Source organism: Melanerpes formicivorus, unplaced genomic scaffold (assembly GCF_026170545.1).
Source record: "Melanerpes formicivorus ecotype bairdi unplaced genomic scaffold, bMelFor1.0.p_v2 SCAF_65, whole genome shotgun sequence".
NCBI classification, from domain to species: domain Eukaryota; kingdom Metazoa; phylum Chordata; class Aves; order Piciformes; family Picidae; genus Melanerpes; species Melanerpes formicivorus.
Window position 1 is genome coordinate 2520284 of NW_027142417.1, and position 13497 is coordinate 2533780.

The window sequence follows — 13497 nt, forward strand, 5'->3', positions numbered from 1 at the left end:
CTATGTCCCCTGGCCAGAGCCTGCCAGACAGCGCCACGGCCTTGGGCTCACTGCAAGGGAACTGACCTGGAAGCCCCTCCAGGAGGCCGTGCTCCTGAGCATATGCCCCAGGACAAGCTAGGGATGAGCACCTCCCTGAGCTACAAGTCCCTCTCCAAAGAGCAGCAGACCATGGACAACCTGGAGAAGCAGCTGATCTGCCCCATCTGCCTGGAGATGTTCACCAAGCCTGTGGTGATCCTGCCCTGCCAGCACAACCTCTGCCGCAAGTGTGCCAGCGACATCTTCCAGGTAGGCTCCAGCCCGCAGGGGCTTCTGCTGCCGGGAGCGGCGCTGGGGGCATTGTGCAGCGAGGGCGAGAGGAGGGTCCTGCTGCTGGGGAGGAGCAGCTCCCTCTGCCAGTCCAGGTGAGGGGCTGACCTCAGGGGCAGCTCCAGGAGGAGAAGGACCCGGGAGTGCTGGTGGACAAGCTCAGCACGAGGCAGCAATGTGCCCTTGTGGCCAACAAGGCCAGTGGTGCCCTGGGGGGTGTTGAGTGGCCAGCAGGTCAAGGAAGGTCCTTTTCACCCTCTACTCTGCCCTAGTGAGGCCACATCTGGGTCCAGCTCTGGGCTCCCCAGATCAAGAGAGAAAGGGAACTGCTGGAGAGAGTCCAGCTGAGGGCTACAAAGATGCTGTGGGGGCTGGAGCATCTCTGTGAGGAGCAAAGGCTGAGAGCCCTGAGGCTGCTGAGCCTGGAGAAAAGCAGCCCCAGAGGGGATCTGAGCAATGCTCAGCAAGAGATAAAGGGTGAGGGGCAAGAGGCTGGGGCCAGACTCTGCTGAGTGGTGCCCAGGGACAGGACAAGGGGCAGTGGGCACAAACTGGAACCCAGGAGGTTCCATCTGAGCAGGAGGAGAAAGTTCTTTGGTGTGAGGCTGCTGGAGCCCTGGAGCAGGCTGCCCAGAGAGGTTGTGGAGTCTCCTCTGGAGAGCTTCCAACCTCACCTGGCCATGGTGCTCCTGGGCAGGCTGCTGTGGCTGCCTCTGCTTCAACAGAGGGCTGGGACTGGATCTCCAGAGGTCCCTTCCCACCCCCACCCTGCTGGGATCCTGGGATTGCTTTTGTCAGTAAGACAGCAGAGGAGGAGTGATCTAAAGCAGGAGCTGAGTGTCCCCAGGGGCCAAGGCTGAGCTCACAGCAGCTTAAAATGTCACCTGTTAGCTGTGGGGACATGGCCACGTGTGTGAGCTGAGGTCCCAGCCTTCACCCTGCAGCTGCCAGGTGCTTCTCTGGGGATGCGTTGTCGGAGCCACCCTGTCCCCCTTGGGCAGCTTCCTGCAAGTGGGGCTTTGCCTTGCTGCTTTGGAAAGAGCTTTTCACGGTTTCTGCATGGCCTTGCTCACCTCTCCTTGTGCTCTTTGGCAAGAGCAGGCCTCCAACCCCTACCTGCCAACCAGGGGTGGCACCACCATGGCATCGGGAGGCCGCTTTCGCTGTCCCTCCTGCAGGCACGAAGTGGTCCTGGACCGGCACGGCGTCTACGGGCTGCAGAGGAACCTGCTGGTGGAGAACATCATCGACATCTACAAGCAGGAGTCCACAAGGTAACCTGCCACAGGACCACAGGGTCGTGTCAGGGGTTGGAAGGGACCCCCAGAGATCTTCCAGTCCAACCCCCTGCCAGAGCAGGAGCATAGAACCCAGCACAGGTCACACAGGAACACATCCAGACAGGGCTGGGAAGGCTCCAGAGGAGACTCCACAACCTCTCTGGGCAGCCTGCTCCAGGGCTCTGGGACCCTCACAGTGGGGAAGTTCCTCCTCATGCTGAGGTGGAGCCTCCTGTGCTGTAGCTTATATCCCCTGCCCTTTGTCTTATCCCAGAGTGCAAGTGAGCAGAGCCTGTCCCTGTCCCCTCCCTCCTGACCCCCAGCCCTCAGATATTTATAGACATCTATTAGCTCCCCTCTCAGTCTTCTCCTCTCCAGACTGAACAGCCCCAGGGCTCTCAGCCTCCCCTCACAGGGCAGCGCTCCAGTCCCTTCAGCATCCTGGTAGCTGCCTGTTGGGCAGTGCTCCAGTCCCTTCAGCATCCTGGTAGCTCCCTGTTGGGCAGTGCTCCAGTCCCTTCAGCATCCTGGTAGCTCCCTGTTGGACTCCCTTTGAAGGTGTAGCCCTCCAGAGGAGCTCTGCCACAAGAGCAGACCTGGCTTAGGAGTGCTGTGTGGCAGTGCACAAGAATCAGGACCTCAGGGCAGAGGAATGAGCTGGATGAGGCCTTAAGGCACCAAGTCTAGAGGGAAGTGTCCCTGCCCGTGGCAGGAAGGTTGGAGTAGATCTTTAAGGTCCCTTCCAACCTGAGCCATTCTGTGACTTGATCCTCAGAAGGAAGATTAGTCCTGGATGTCACCTGCCTGTGCTGGCTGTGGAATGGATCCAGGCATGGCAGAATGTTGCATCCCCAGCTCTCTTTCCCTGGGATGCTTGGTTACCACCGTGGGGAACTTGGAAGAAGGGATGCTAAGCCTAGCCCCAGGCCACTGAGCAGGCAGCCCTCACCCAGCAAAGCTGCCTGGTGCCAGCAGCATGGAGCATGGTGCTCTGTAGGGTGAAGTGTTCTGTACCCCTGCAGGAAGGCATCGCCCTGGCTGTGCCCCTGGCAGTGTCCCCATCCCACCCCAGCCAGGAGCTGAGCTTTGCAAGGACAGAGAGGAGGTGTCACTAGAGCAGGTGGACACCACCACCAGAGCCCTGGCATGGCTCAGGGCACTTCTCCCCTCCTCCAGCCGAGGAGGGCAGCAAAGAGAACGTCCCAAGGATGGCTCTGGCTGCTCCTGGCTATTTGAAACCCTTCAGGCATTGCTTGGAGCTCCAAAGCCTCGGAGAGCACGAAGTTGGCTTAAAATTGTCCTTTCTGCTGCCCTTTGAGCTGGGTGCCAAGGGAAGGTCAGCCACCCTGGGGTGTCACTGATACCCACATTTTATTTTAGGCAGGCAAATCTAGGAGGAAATGAATCAGCAAAGCAAAGCAGTGGTGGCCTTTGCTTTTGACCAGACCAGCTGGGCACATCTGGCTTGGTGTATTGCTTGGGTTGGGTTGGGTTGGTTTGTTTGTTTGTTGTCTTTAGCTTAAAAAGCACAGGAGGGCAGCTCCTTGTCCCAAGCTCTTGGTGGGCAATGGCAACAAAAGTAACTGAAACTGTCTTAGCAGGGGGCTTATCCCTTCAGTTCCACAAAGCTCAAGCATGGGATGAATAAAAGGGGAGAGCAGGGCAGGGGGGAACCAAACTGCAAACCCCACCAGATAGCTGCTCTGGTTTGTTGCCCCAGAGGCTCCTTTGTTCAGGCTGTTAAGTGCTTGGTGCCCTTCATGTGTGTCCTTAGGAATGGAGGCTGTCAGCTGGGTGCAGGGCAGTGCCTAGCAGCATTATCTAAACTATGTGACACTCTGTGGGCCTCAGCTGCTTATCTCCCTCCACCTAACGTTCCTCAGGCTCCCAGGAGAGTGTGAGCAAGCCCTGCCGTGGCTTTCCCCCCTGCTGTCCCACTGAAACCACGAGGCTATGGAATCATGGAATCATTTAGGCTGGAAAAGGCATTTAAGATTGTCTGGTCCAGCCCTACACCTAACACTGCCAAGTCCACCAGCAGCAGTGGAAAGAGATGCTGAGGTGGGATCCCAGCATCATGAAACTGTGTGGGTGAGAAAAGCCCTCCAAGACCAAGTCCAGCTGTCAGCCTACCACCACCACAGCCACCACACCCTGTCCCCAGGGGCCATGGCCACAGGTTTCTTGGGCAGCTCCAGGGATGGGGACTCCACCACCTCCCTGGGCAGCCTCTGCCAACCCCTGCAGCAGACAAATGTTTCCTCATCTCCAACCTAGCCCTCCCCTGGCACAATTTCAGGCCATTTCCTCTCATTCCATCACCTGAGACTAGGAAGAAGAGACCAACCCCACCTCACTGCAGCCTCCTCTCAGGGAGCTGCAGAGAGCAATGAGGTCTCCCTCAGCCTCTTCTTCTGCACACTGAACACCCCCAGCTCCCTCAGCTGCTCCTGCCCAGCCCTCTTCTCCAGAGCCTTCCCCAGCTGCTGGTGGGGTGCCTGATGTCTCAAGGCAAACCAAGTCTTCTCCACTTCTTCCCTTCAAGCCAGTCTCTTCCAAACTGAGGGCTGAGCTCTGGTAGAGCAACACAGGAGGGAGGGTGAGACCTGCCCTGTGCCTCCTTGTTCCTCCCCAGGACAACCCTTCACAGTGGCAGCAGCCACAGCTTCCAGGCAGGAGCCCCTCAAGTCCTGCTGTGGCTGTGATTTCAACATGTGCCAGAGTGCTGCCAGCTCCCAGCTGCCTTTCACATGAATTTAGGAGAGTGAGGGGGAGCCACAGTCCTGCCCTGTTTCCTCTCTCCTCTCTTCAGAAGCTCACAAGCACCAGGCTTGTTTCCCCCCTGCTTGCTTTTGCAGACCTGAAAGGAAGTGTGACCAGCTGATGTGTGAGGAGCACGAAGATGAGAGGATCAACATCTACTGCCTGAACTGTGAGATGCCCACCTGCTCCTTGTGCAAGGTCTTTGGTGCCCACAAGGACTGCCAGGTTGCTCCTCTCACAAGTGTTTACCAGCAGCAGAAGGTAGACTTTTATCTCTCTCTCATGGATAGAATTTCTTTTAATACCTCATGGATGCAAAGGGTTTTATATCTCATGGATATCTCAGAGCCATCCATGGGCAGGTGTTCCCCTGGGCTCCCAAAGGGGCCTGGGAGTGCCTTTGCCATTCCTGTGTGTGAGTGCAAGGCTCACAGACATCCACAGGGACTGTTTAGAGACCCAGGGAAATAAACTGATGAGAGATCCCAGGTGGTGTTGCAGTGTGCCAGTCCTGGTTAGTGCAGTGAGGAAACATTTCAGGCAGCAGTTTGATGTGGAGCTGTGGATCAGCACATGATGAGACCCTAGAGCTGCAGAGCAGTGTCTGAAGGGGACCTACAGGAAGGCTGGGGAGGGACTGTTCAGAAGGGGCTGTGGGGATAGGATGAGGAGCAGTGGTTTGGAACTGGAGCAGAGGAGGTTTAGGTTGGACATCAGGAGGGAGTTCTGCACAGTGAGGCTGGGGAGACACTGGAACAGGTTATCCAGGGCTGTGGTTGAGGCTCCAGCCCTGGAGACATTCAATATCAGCCTGGATGTGTCCCTGAGCATCCTGCTCTGGTTGGAGGTGTCCCTGCTGCCTGCAGAGCTGTTGGACAAGATGCCCTTTGGGGATCCTTTCCAACCCCATGCAGTCTGTGATTCTGTGGTCAGCCTTTTGAGGCTCCTGATCTCTTTTCCTCATTGCTTATAAACCAGATAAAATCCAAGTGGGTTTCCAGCAGATGAACTGGGAAGAGAGCAGAGCACTGCAAATCAGTTCCCTGCCAGGCACTTGCAAGCATCCCATTCTCCAGAAGAGTGAAGTGCAGACCCTGCTCCTGCAGGAATATTGGATGGCTGGCAGCACAGGCTGTACCTAACCCCTCTGCCCTTGCTGGCACCAGGAAAAGACTTGTTTCTTTTCAATAAGTATTAATCTGAAGCCTGACTCAGGGTTATCCTCCTGAGATAAACTGCTCATTTTCCTGGAGGGCCCCAGCGGGGCAGGTGCTCAGCCAGGCCACGCTTGCAAGCCCAGCCTCCAACTTTGTCACAGGGATGCTGCTGTGTGGAAACTACAAATGAGAAGTGGCTTAAGGGAAGCAGCACCAGCAGCCTCTTCAGTCAGCAGAGGAGGGAGAACTCTCCTGGACTGAATCCATGCCCCTGAGCACTGCCTCTGCATGGAGAGCAGCAAGCAGTGGTTTCCTGGCATTCTGTGAACTACAGCAGGCTGCTCAGAGCCCCAGGCAACCTGACCTGGCACAGTTCCAGCCATAGGGCATCTCCCACCCCTCTGGACATGCTGGGCCAGGGTGTCACCACCCTCAGTGTCAAACCTTTCTCCCTTCTCTCCAGCCTGAATCTCCCTCTCTGAGTTCAAGCCATCCCCCTTCTCCTGTCCCGACAGGTGCCCTCTAAGCACTGCTGGAACAAATGCAAAGCACCAGCAGGTAACCTGTGGGCAGCTGAAGCTCTGATTTTCCTGGGTTCTGGTGGGAAGAAGAACTGCTGCCCTGCTGTGGCTCACTCACCTCCTGCTCCCCACTGTCAGCTGTGCCACCCTGCAGTGGGATGGTGCCTGACAGCCCCCTGCTTGCTCTCCCCTTCCTGCCTAGTCCGAGCTGAGCGATGGCATCGCAGTGCTGGTGGGGAGCAACGACAGAGTGCAAGGGATTGTCACACAGCTGGAGGAGACCTGCAAGACACTTGAGGTAGGTGCCACCTCTTCAGCTGCAGCCATGCCACTGGCAAGTCACATCTTTTAAACTGCTGGGAGTGCTTTTGCCAGGTCCCAGCTTTACCCAGCTGCATCCCCACGGCAATGCCTGTGGCATTGTACCCTAGCAGCTCTGCTTCTTCAGCCAAAGGGCACATCCTGCTCAGCACCCTGCCTCTGATGCTGGCCATGTGCTTAAGGACATAGAATAAGGATAGTCCAGGTCTTGCTCAGCATTCTTGGTGGCATAGGGTATCAAGTGAAAAGCAGATCCAACGACATCCCATCAATTCCAGCTCATTTATCATCTGAGAGCAGCTTCTAGAGCTTTGAAAGACCAATGCTGGACTAGAGCCTGGCTGGTCCTGAGAGCAGAGCCCCTGGGTAGCCACAGTCTGTGTGTGCTGGTGAGCTGTGTTTGGCTGCTTTGCCCTCTGCAGAAGCAGGTTTTAACCTGTTCCTAATGATGCTGAGGTTCTGCTTGTAATGATTCTGTGATTCTAATGTGCTTCCACTTCCAGCACACTCCTGTTGTCCTGCAGGGGGTCTTCTTTTGGTGCTTGTGGGAGGGAAGAGTTCAGGTCCCTGTTGGGTGTTCTGCTGAAGGCCTCCCTCTGTCAGAGCTGGAATTTGTTTAGTGCCATACGACAGCAGAAGAGGTTTTCATTTCCTGCGAGGGGTTTGCACCAGCAGAGCCAATACAAATGTCAGCTCTGGGCCTCACAGAGCACCAGGCTGAGGGGAGCTCATGTTAATTGATTTTGTGGTCAGAGGCTGATGAAGCATCCAGTGAAGGAGTCACATCCCTCTCAACCCAATTAGAATGGCATTGACCCTTCGGAGCTGGAGCAGGAAAGAGAAGCAGCAGGGCAAAAGAAGTGACTCCAAGATGCACAGATTCTAAGTGGGGAGGAGAATGGATTCCACAAGCTGTGTACACAGCTGCCCCAGGCTCCACGTTCCTCAGAGCAAGGGAGAGCAGAGAATGCCCAGGTTGGGTGCACAGAACACAAAGCCAGGAGCCTGCTAGCAGCAACAGGACTTTGTAGTCAGGAAGCCTTCACTTCTCCAGGAGGCAACGGGCTGCTATCAGGGCTCTGCAGACAGCCACAAGCCTTTCAAGTAGGTCAGCTGCAGAAATCTGAGTGATACAACAGCAAAAGCTTTAACTCATTTAAACTGAGCTAGCTGAAACAGAACTTCAAACACCTTGCCTAGAGTGTGCAGCAAACACTGCACTAAAAATACCTTCATAAACACACCGGCTCCTGGAGCCACCTGCCTGGGTCCTCCACTCTGAAAAGGCTCCAACCTTGCCACTCAGAGCACAAAGAGAGTGCAGCCCTCAGATGTTTTAACAGGCTTTGCACCTCTAAAGTCAGAGATTGCAGAAGGTTTGAGCTAGGAGCTCGCCTTGGCTCTTCCCTGTTGCCTTTCAAGCCAATGGCATCTCCTAGCCCAGCAGAGCTCTGTCTGAATGGAGAGCAGCTTGGCCTTGGGGGTGAAAAGCCACAGCTGGAGCTGAGAAACGTCCACCCATGGAAACAAGGCTTAGAACCACGACAAGGTTCTGCCCTGGGGCACACAGATGACTCAGGGACTCAAGTACTTGATTTAACTTGACTCAAGGACTTCTGTTTGCTACCCCTCAGACACCGTAGCTCATCTGTCCCTGATCTGCTCCCCATAAACTCTCCCTTGCAAGTGCAGTTTGTTCTTGTTAGGGAGACCTTGGTGGAGCAGGCAGCAAGCCCCTGCTCCTCACTCAGGGAAATATCTGATGCTGGCTGGCTGGAAGGACAATAAAAGTGTCCCCCAAAATTATGTGACAGCCAGTGCCTGAGGGCAAGGCTGGAGCCTGATTCCTCCTCCTGCCTGTCTGCTTTCCTCAAACACTCTTTCCTTTGGGGCACCTCTGCCTCCTCCAGTGCCCAGGCAATGGGCTGTGAAGGACATCTACTGTCAGAAGAGAGGCTGGGAGGGCATGTGTGAAAATCAAGCCCAGCCAAGATGCTGCCAGGTGCTCTGGCAGCAGAAGAACCTTCTCCAGAGCTGGCCTGAGATGGTTGCTCCTTCAAAACCCATTCTGCTCATGCCAATGAACCCAGCTGCTAAGATGGCCTGGAAGGTCCCTTCCATCCCAAACCATTCCATGGTGGGATTTCTCCTTCTGCAGACCTAGATGTACCACAAATGACATCCTGAGTGCCTTCTGCAGAGGGTCTGAGCAGGCTGACAAGTTACACAACGACCTGTTGGGGGGGGTGGGGGGGTGGTGTTGCAGTGACTCAAAAATCCAGAGCTTGAGAGGAGTTTGAAAACTTTTGTTCCACCAGCTTGGGCTTTGCAAAGGAGCAAAGCCTCTGGGGTCATCCAGAATCCTTTGTGCTGTTCAGCAAGAGGGATTCCTTTGATGAGAAGGCTTCCAAGTGGCTGCAAAAATAGAAACTCTTTTAAGACCATAACATCTTTAACATAAACCAAATGATTCACAGGAGTGCTGCAGACGACAGAAAGAGCAGCTGTGTGAAAAATTTGATTATCTCTACTCTGTGCTGGAGGAGAGGAAGAATGAGATGGCACAAATCATCACCAGAAGCCAGGAGCAGAAACTGGAACACGTCCGCTCCCTGATGAAGAAGTACGGGGATCACCTGGAGGCTGTGTCCAAGCTGGTGGAGTCAGGAATCCAGTTCATGGAAGAGCCAGAGATGGCTGTGTTCTTGCAGGTATGAGTCTGCAGAGGCAGAGGGAAACAGAATGCTTGGTTTGTCGTGGAGCTGTGTGGGCTGGAGAAGCCCTCTGAGCTCACCCAGCCCAACCGGCAGCCCAGCACCACCCTGGCCACTAAGCCATTTCCCCAGGTGCCAGGTCTTTCAAACCCCTCCAGGGATGATAACTCCACCACCTCCCTGGGCAGCCTGTGCCAGCCCCTGACCACTCTCTCAGGAGAAAAAGCATTCCTAATGTCCAACCTAACCTCCCCTGGCATAACCCCAGGCCCCCTCCCCTCATTCCACCACCCAGCCCTTGGACTCGTGTGAACAATGAGGTTGGTTTGCCTGTGTCCCAGAGACATCACAGGGGGTGAACCTGACCTTAAGAAGTTCCAACTAAACATGAGGAGGAACTTCTTCTATTTAGGAGATGTGGAGCACTAGAAAAGGCTGCTCAGAGATGTGGTGGAGGCTCCATCCCTGCAGATGCTCAAAACCCACCTGGATGTGTTCCTGTGTGACCTGCCCTAGTTGAACCTCCCTTGGTAGAAGGGTTGCAGTGGATGATCTCCAGAGGTCCCTTCCAACCCCTAACATCCTGTGATTCTGTGCTACTGACAGTCCTTGGCTTCCCCACAAATAAATATTGATGTTCTAAGCCACTTGAAAGACCATATTATGATTTAAAGAGGTTTGTTTATCATTTTGATGTTTGTTTTTTCCCTTCTGCTTTCTTGCTACAATCTCAGAAGAGGTCATTAGGCAGCAGCCTGCCCACTACAGTCATTGGTGCACAATTATTGTCCTTCAGGTCTGCAATTCATCTATTGTAGAGGGTGGAAGGGTGTTTTCAAAGCCCAAACAAAGCAAACCAACCCCAGCCCAGCCCAAAAAGCCTTAAGCAAGGAAAAGCCAAAGCCAGCCCCAGCAGAACTCCCCAGCCAAACAAACAAACAAAGCCAAAGCAAAAGGAGCAAAGCCTCCCCAAACAAACAAATAAAAAGGCAACAAACCCAAACCAAACCCCCAGCCAAAACAAACCCAAGCCCACAACACCCCCCAGCCTCCACAGCCACTTATTCTCCCCAGACTGCCTCTCAAGAACTCCAGATTCATCCTGGACAAACAGATTTGTAGGGCTCTAGAAGCATCAGGCCCCTCTGGGTTGTCAAGGGGAGAGTTCCTGTGCTTGAGGAGGGCAGTGGGAGAGCTGCTTTTCAGCACAGGCACACCCAAAAGAGAGGAACCCCCAAGTTCCATTCAGTTTGGTGGCAACTGTTGGTGTCTCTCATCTTCTCCAAGTGCTCATTTAGAAGGCTGCAAGGAGCTGAAAGGTTTCCTCAGCCGGGCACTACTGACCCCTCCTGATTTGGTCCCAGCACTAGCTCTGGTGGCTGTCCCTTAGCAGATCCCTACAGGTGTGTTTGGAAGCAGCCAGTGGAAGAGTTGACTCTCCAGGCATGAGCTCTCTGAACAAATGCAACCATCTCAGGAGTAAATTCTTTCCTTTTTGTCCCCACAGAGCTCCAAAACGCTGCTGCAGAAGTGAGTATCCAACCTCCAGACCCTTGACCTCTCCAGTGAGTTACAGACCAGACTTGGCCCTGCAAACCCAATAACCAATCTCTCTGCTTCAGGGTTACTGAAGCCTCCAAAGGATTTCAGATGGAGAAAATAGAGGATGGGTATGAAAACATGAACCAGTTCACAGTGAACCTCAGCAGAGAAGAGAAGATAATCCGAGAAATTGATTTTGATAGAGGTATTTGACTCATTTCCCCTCAGCTGAACTGCAGCTCTCTGTGGGTGCTGTGATGATACTGAGCAGGAAGGCTTGCAGCAGGTGCTCCCCTCCATCCCAAAGTGCAAGCAGACCAGGTTGTATCCCTTGGAAGAAAGAAAAGAAGGCAAAAATCTCTCAGGGTCACAAAGTCCCCTAACCTGGTGACACCATTACACTGACCTTAAATGTGAGCCCAGCACCCTCAACCCCACGATCAGACTGGAGAGAAGGAGGATGTTTCACACACTGAGGGTGCTGAGACCCTGGCTCAGGTTGCCCAGGGAGGTGGGAGATGTCCCACCCCTGGAACCATCCCAGGCCAGGTTGCTTGGGGCTCTGAGCAGCCTGCTGTGGTTGGGGATGTCCCTGCTGGCTGCAGGGTCTGGACTGGAGGAGCTTTGAAAATCCCTCCCAACCCACACCAGTCTGAGACTCTGTGATCTTCACGGGGGGCTCAAACCTCCCCTTTTGTGCTTGTCTTCTCAGGGGAGGAGGGAGAAGAGGAAGAGGAGGAGACAGTGGAGAATGAAGCTTTGGATGAAGTTCACACAGAGCCATCAGGGGATGAGGAGGAGGAAGAAGTGGAGGAAGAAGAAGCTGAGAGAGTACCACAGCCACCCCAGCAGGACCCTGAACCTCAGAGCACGGTGGGAGAGCCCCAGGCTGAACCAGCTCCGGTGCCACTGCCCACTGCCCCAGCTGGTCAGGTGAGTGGCACTGGTGTCTCAGTGTCCTGCCAGCTCTGCTGAGTGTGCCCCGGAGCAGCCAGCAGAGAGCCCTCTGCAGGCTGAGGGCATCAGGAGCATGGCTAAGGGAGGTGATGCACTGGAGAGCAGCGGGGTTTGTTGCCCTTAGATGCACACATCCAGGCAGCTCTGGCCGTGGATGTCTCACTCGAGAGGCAGAAGATGCTGCTGCTAGGTGAATTGAGGTCTAGATGGGATGCATAAGAGAGAAATAAAAGAGGTTCAGTTTGGGAGCTAAGCACATTAGGAGGGATGTTCTGCTTGCTGTGACTTAACTTGGACTAACTCTTCTAAATGAAATGGTTGATAAAATATTTCTCCTCAGAGAGTCTGGCATTCCCTCAGGATTTAGTGTGCTTTCCACCACCAGTTGTTAGATCATGCTTTTAACCTGGGGGTGGTTTGGGGTTTGGGTTTGTTTCCTTGAATGATGTTTGGTGCTGTGCTCTCAGCTAGGTGCATGCAGGGATGCCACAGAGCAAACAGGAGAGGAAAGTGCAGCAAACAGATCCAGGGGGGGGATGTATTTAGGCCAGCACTTTTCCTTAAGGAGTGTGATGAGAATGAGACCATAATTGCTGCACATTCTAAAAGACCTACATAGGAATAAATGTATACTTCATGTGCTACTTTAGCTGGCCTGGCAATTAACTCAGCAGATCCTCCTCTTGTGCAACTTAGCCAGTGATGCTGCTCTGAAGATGTCTGAGGAGGCCACTGTGAAAGCAAGAGAGCACAGAAAGAGTTGGCTCTTTGGTTGCAGTGAGCTCCCTGCATAAAGCAAGGGGAAATAAATGCTAGAGATGTATCCTTGCTTTGATCTTGCTTGCTACTCTCCCAAGGAACAAGGGATAGGGCAAGAGGAAATGGCCTCAAGTTACACCAGGGGAGGTTTAAGTTGGACATGAGGAACAATTTCTTCCCCCAGGGGGACATCAAGGCCTGGCCCAGGCTGCCCAGGGCAGTGGTGGAATCTCTGTCCCTGGAGGGGTTTCAAAGCCCTGGGGATGTGGTGCTGAGGGAGATGGGTTAGTGGTGACCTGGCAGTGCTGGGTCAAGGGTTGGACTTGGTGGTCTTGGAGCTCTCTTCCACCCAAAGTGGTTCTGTGCTTCATAAAACCATAGAGGAGCTTGCACCAATTGTATGAAGCTGCTTTCAAACCAGGCTTCATTGATGTAACCAAGCTTTGTCTTCTGAGGATTTGCAGTGACTTAACTAAACCTCTGAGGCTTAACTGATGCAGAGCTCTATGCAAGCCAGAACCAGACATCCTTGCTGCAGCTGCTCTGCCCCCACTGACACCAAAGTCCTTCACTTCTAAGGCTACAATGGGAAAGGTTGCTTGGAAGATGCCATTAGGGTGCCATGAGGAGAGGTCAGGTGTGGGCTCAGGCATGTCCTGGGGTGTTGTGGTGTGTGGGATACCTCAGTTTCAGCTTTTGCCTTCTGGTGTGAGAAAGACAAAGCAGAAATGCTGTGGTCAGAGCAGGTACTGTGTGGGTGACCTGCAAGAGTTTGATGCTGGTAGAGAGGTGAAGATCATCTGGCTGCTGCCCTCCCTCCAGAGCAGCTGTGCTTGGCTTGTGACATTGGTCACGAGGCTGGGGGGCAAATGCTCCCCTCCAGTGTCTTTGTATTCCTCTCCTTCTGCCTGCCCACTTCAAGCAGAGTCATGGAGAAATGTTTTGTTCTGAACCAAAACCCAGCAAAGCCATCCAAAGGTACCTGCACTTCCTGCTCGTGGCTGGTGCTGCTTCATGGGGCTCTTACCCTCAATTTCTGGTGGGTTTAGGACTGAATTGGGTGTTTCTCTGAATTGAGGAACCTGGTGCTCACTCCCTTCTCAGTCAGCATCCCCCTCCCACCTAATTCTACCCCCTCCCACCTAATTCTACCCCCTGCTCTATTTTGGGG

At 54.0% G+C, this 13497-nt stretch overlaps 1 protein-coding gene across 4 annotated transcripts in view; it reads left to right on the forward strand.

Annotated features, from left to right (window-relative positions):
- TRIM55 (tripartite motif containing 55) overlaps window positions 1-13497 on the forward strand; it is a 27972-nt gene continuing 14475 nt past the window's right edge. For 2 of the 4 annotated variants that reach the window (XM_068162493.1, XM_068162496.1), the window contains exons 1-8: window positions 3-291; window positions 1414-1586; window positions 4451-4616; window positions 6236-6331; window positions 8832-9065; window positions 10576-10598; window positions 10691-10815; window positions 11323-11543. In XM_068162493.1, the coding sequence (XP_068018594.1) occupies window positions 103-291; window positions 1414-1586; window positions 4451-4616; window positions 6236-6331; window positions 8832-9065; window positions 10576-10598; window positions 10691-10815; window positions 11323-11543 (1227 nt within the window). In that variant the 5' untranslated portion in view covers window positions 3-102. Of the gene's footprint in view, window positions 292-1413; window positions 1587-4450; window positions 4617-6235; window positions 6332-8831; window positions 9066-10575; window positions 10599-10690; window positions 10816-11322; window positions 11544-13497 lie in introns of all 4 variants that reach the window. The other 2 variants (XM_068162494.1, XM_068162495.1) reach the window with 2 other exon arrangements.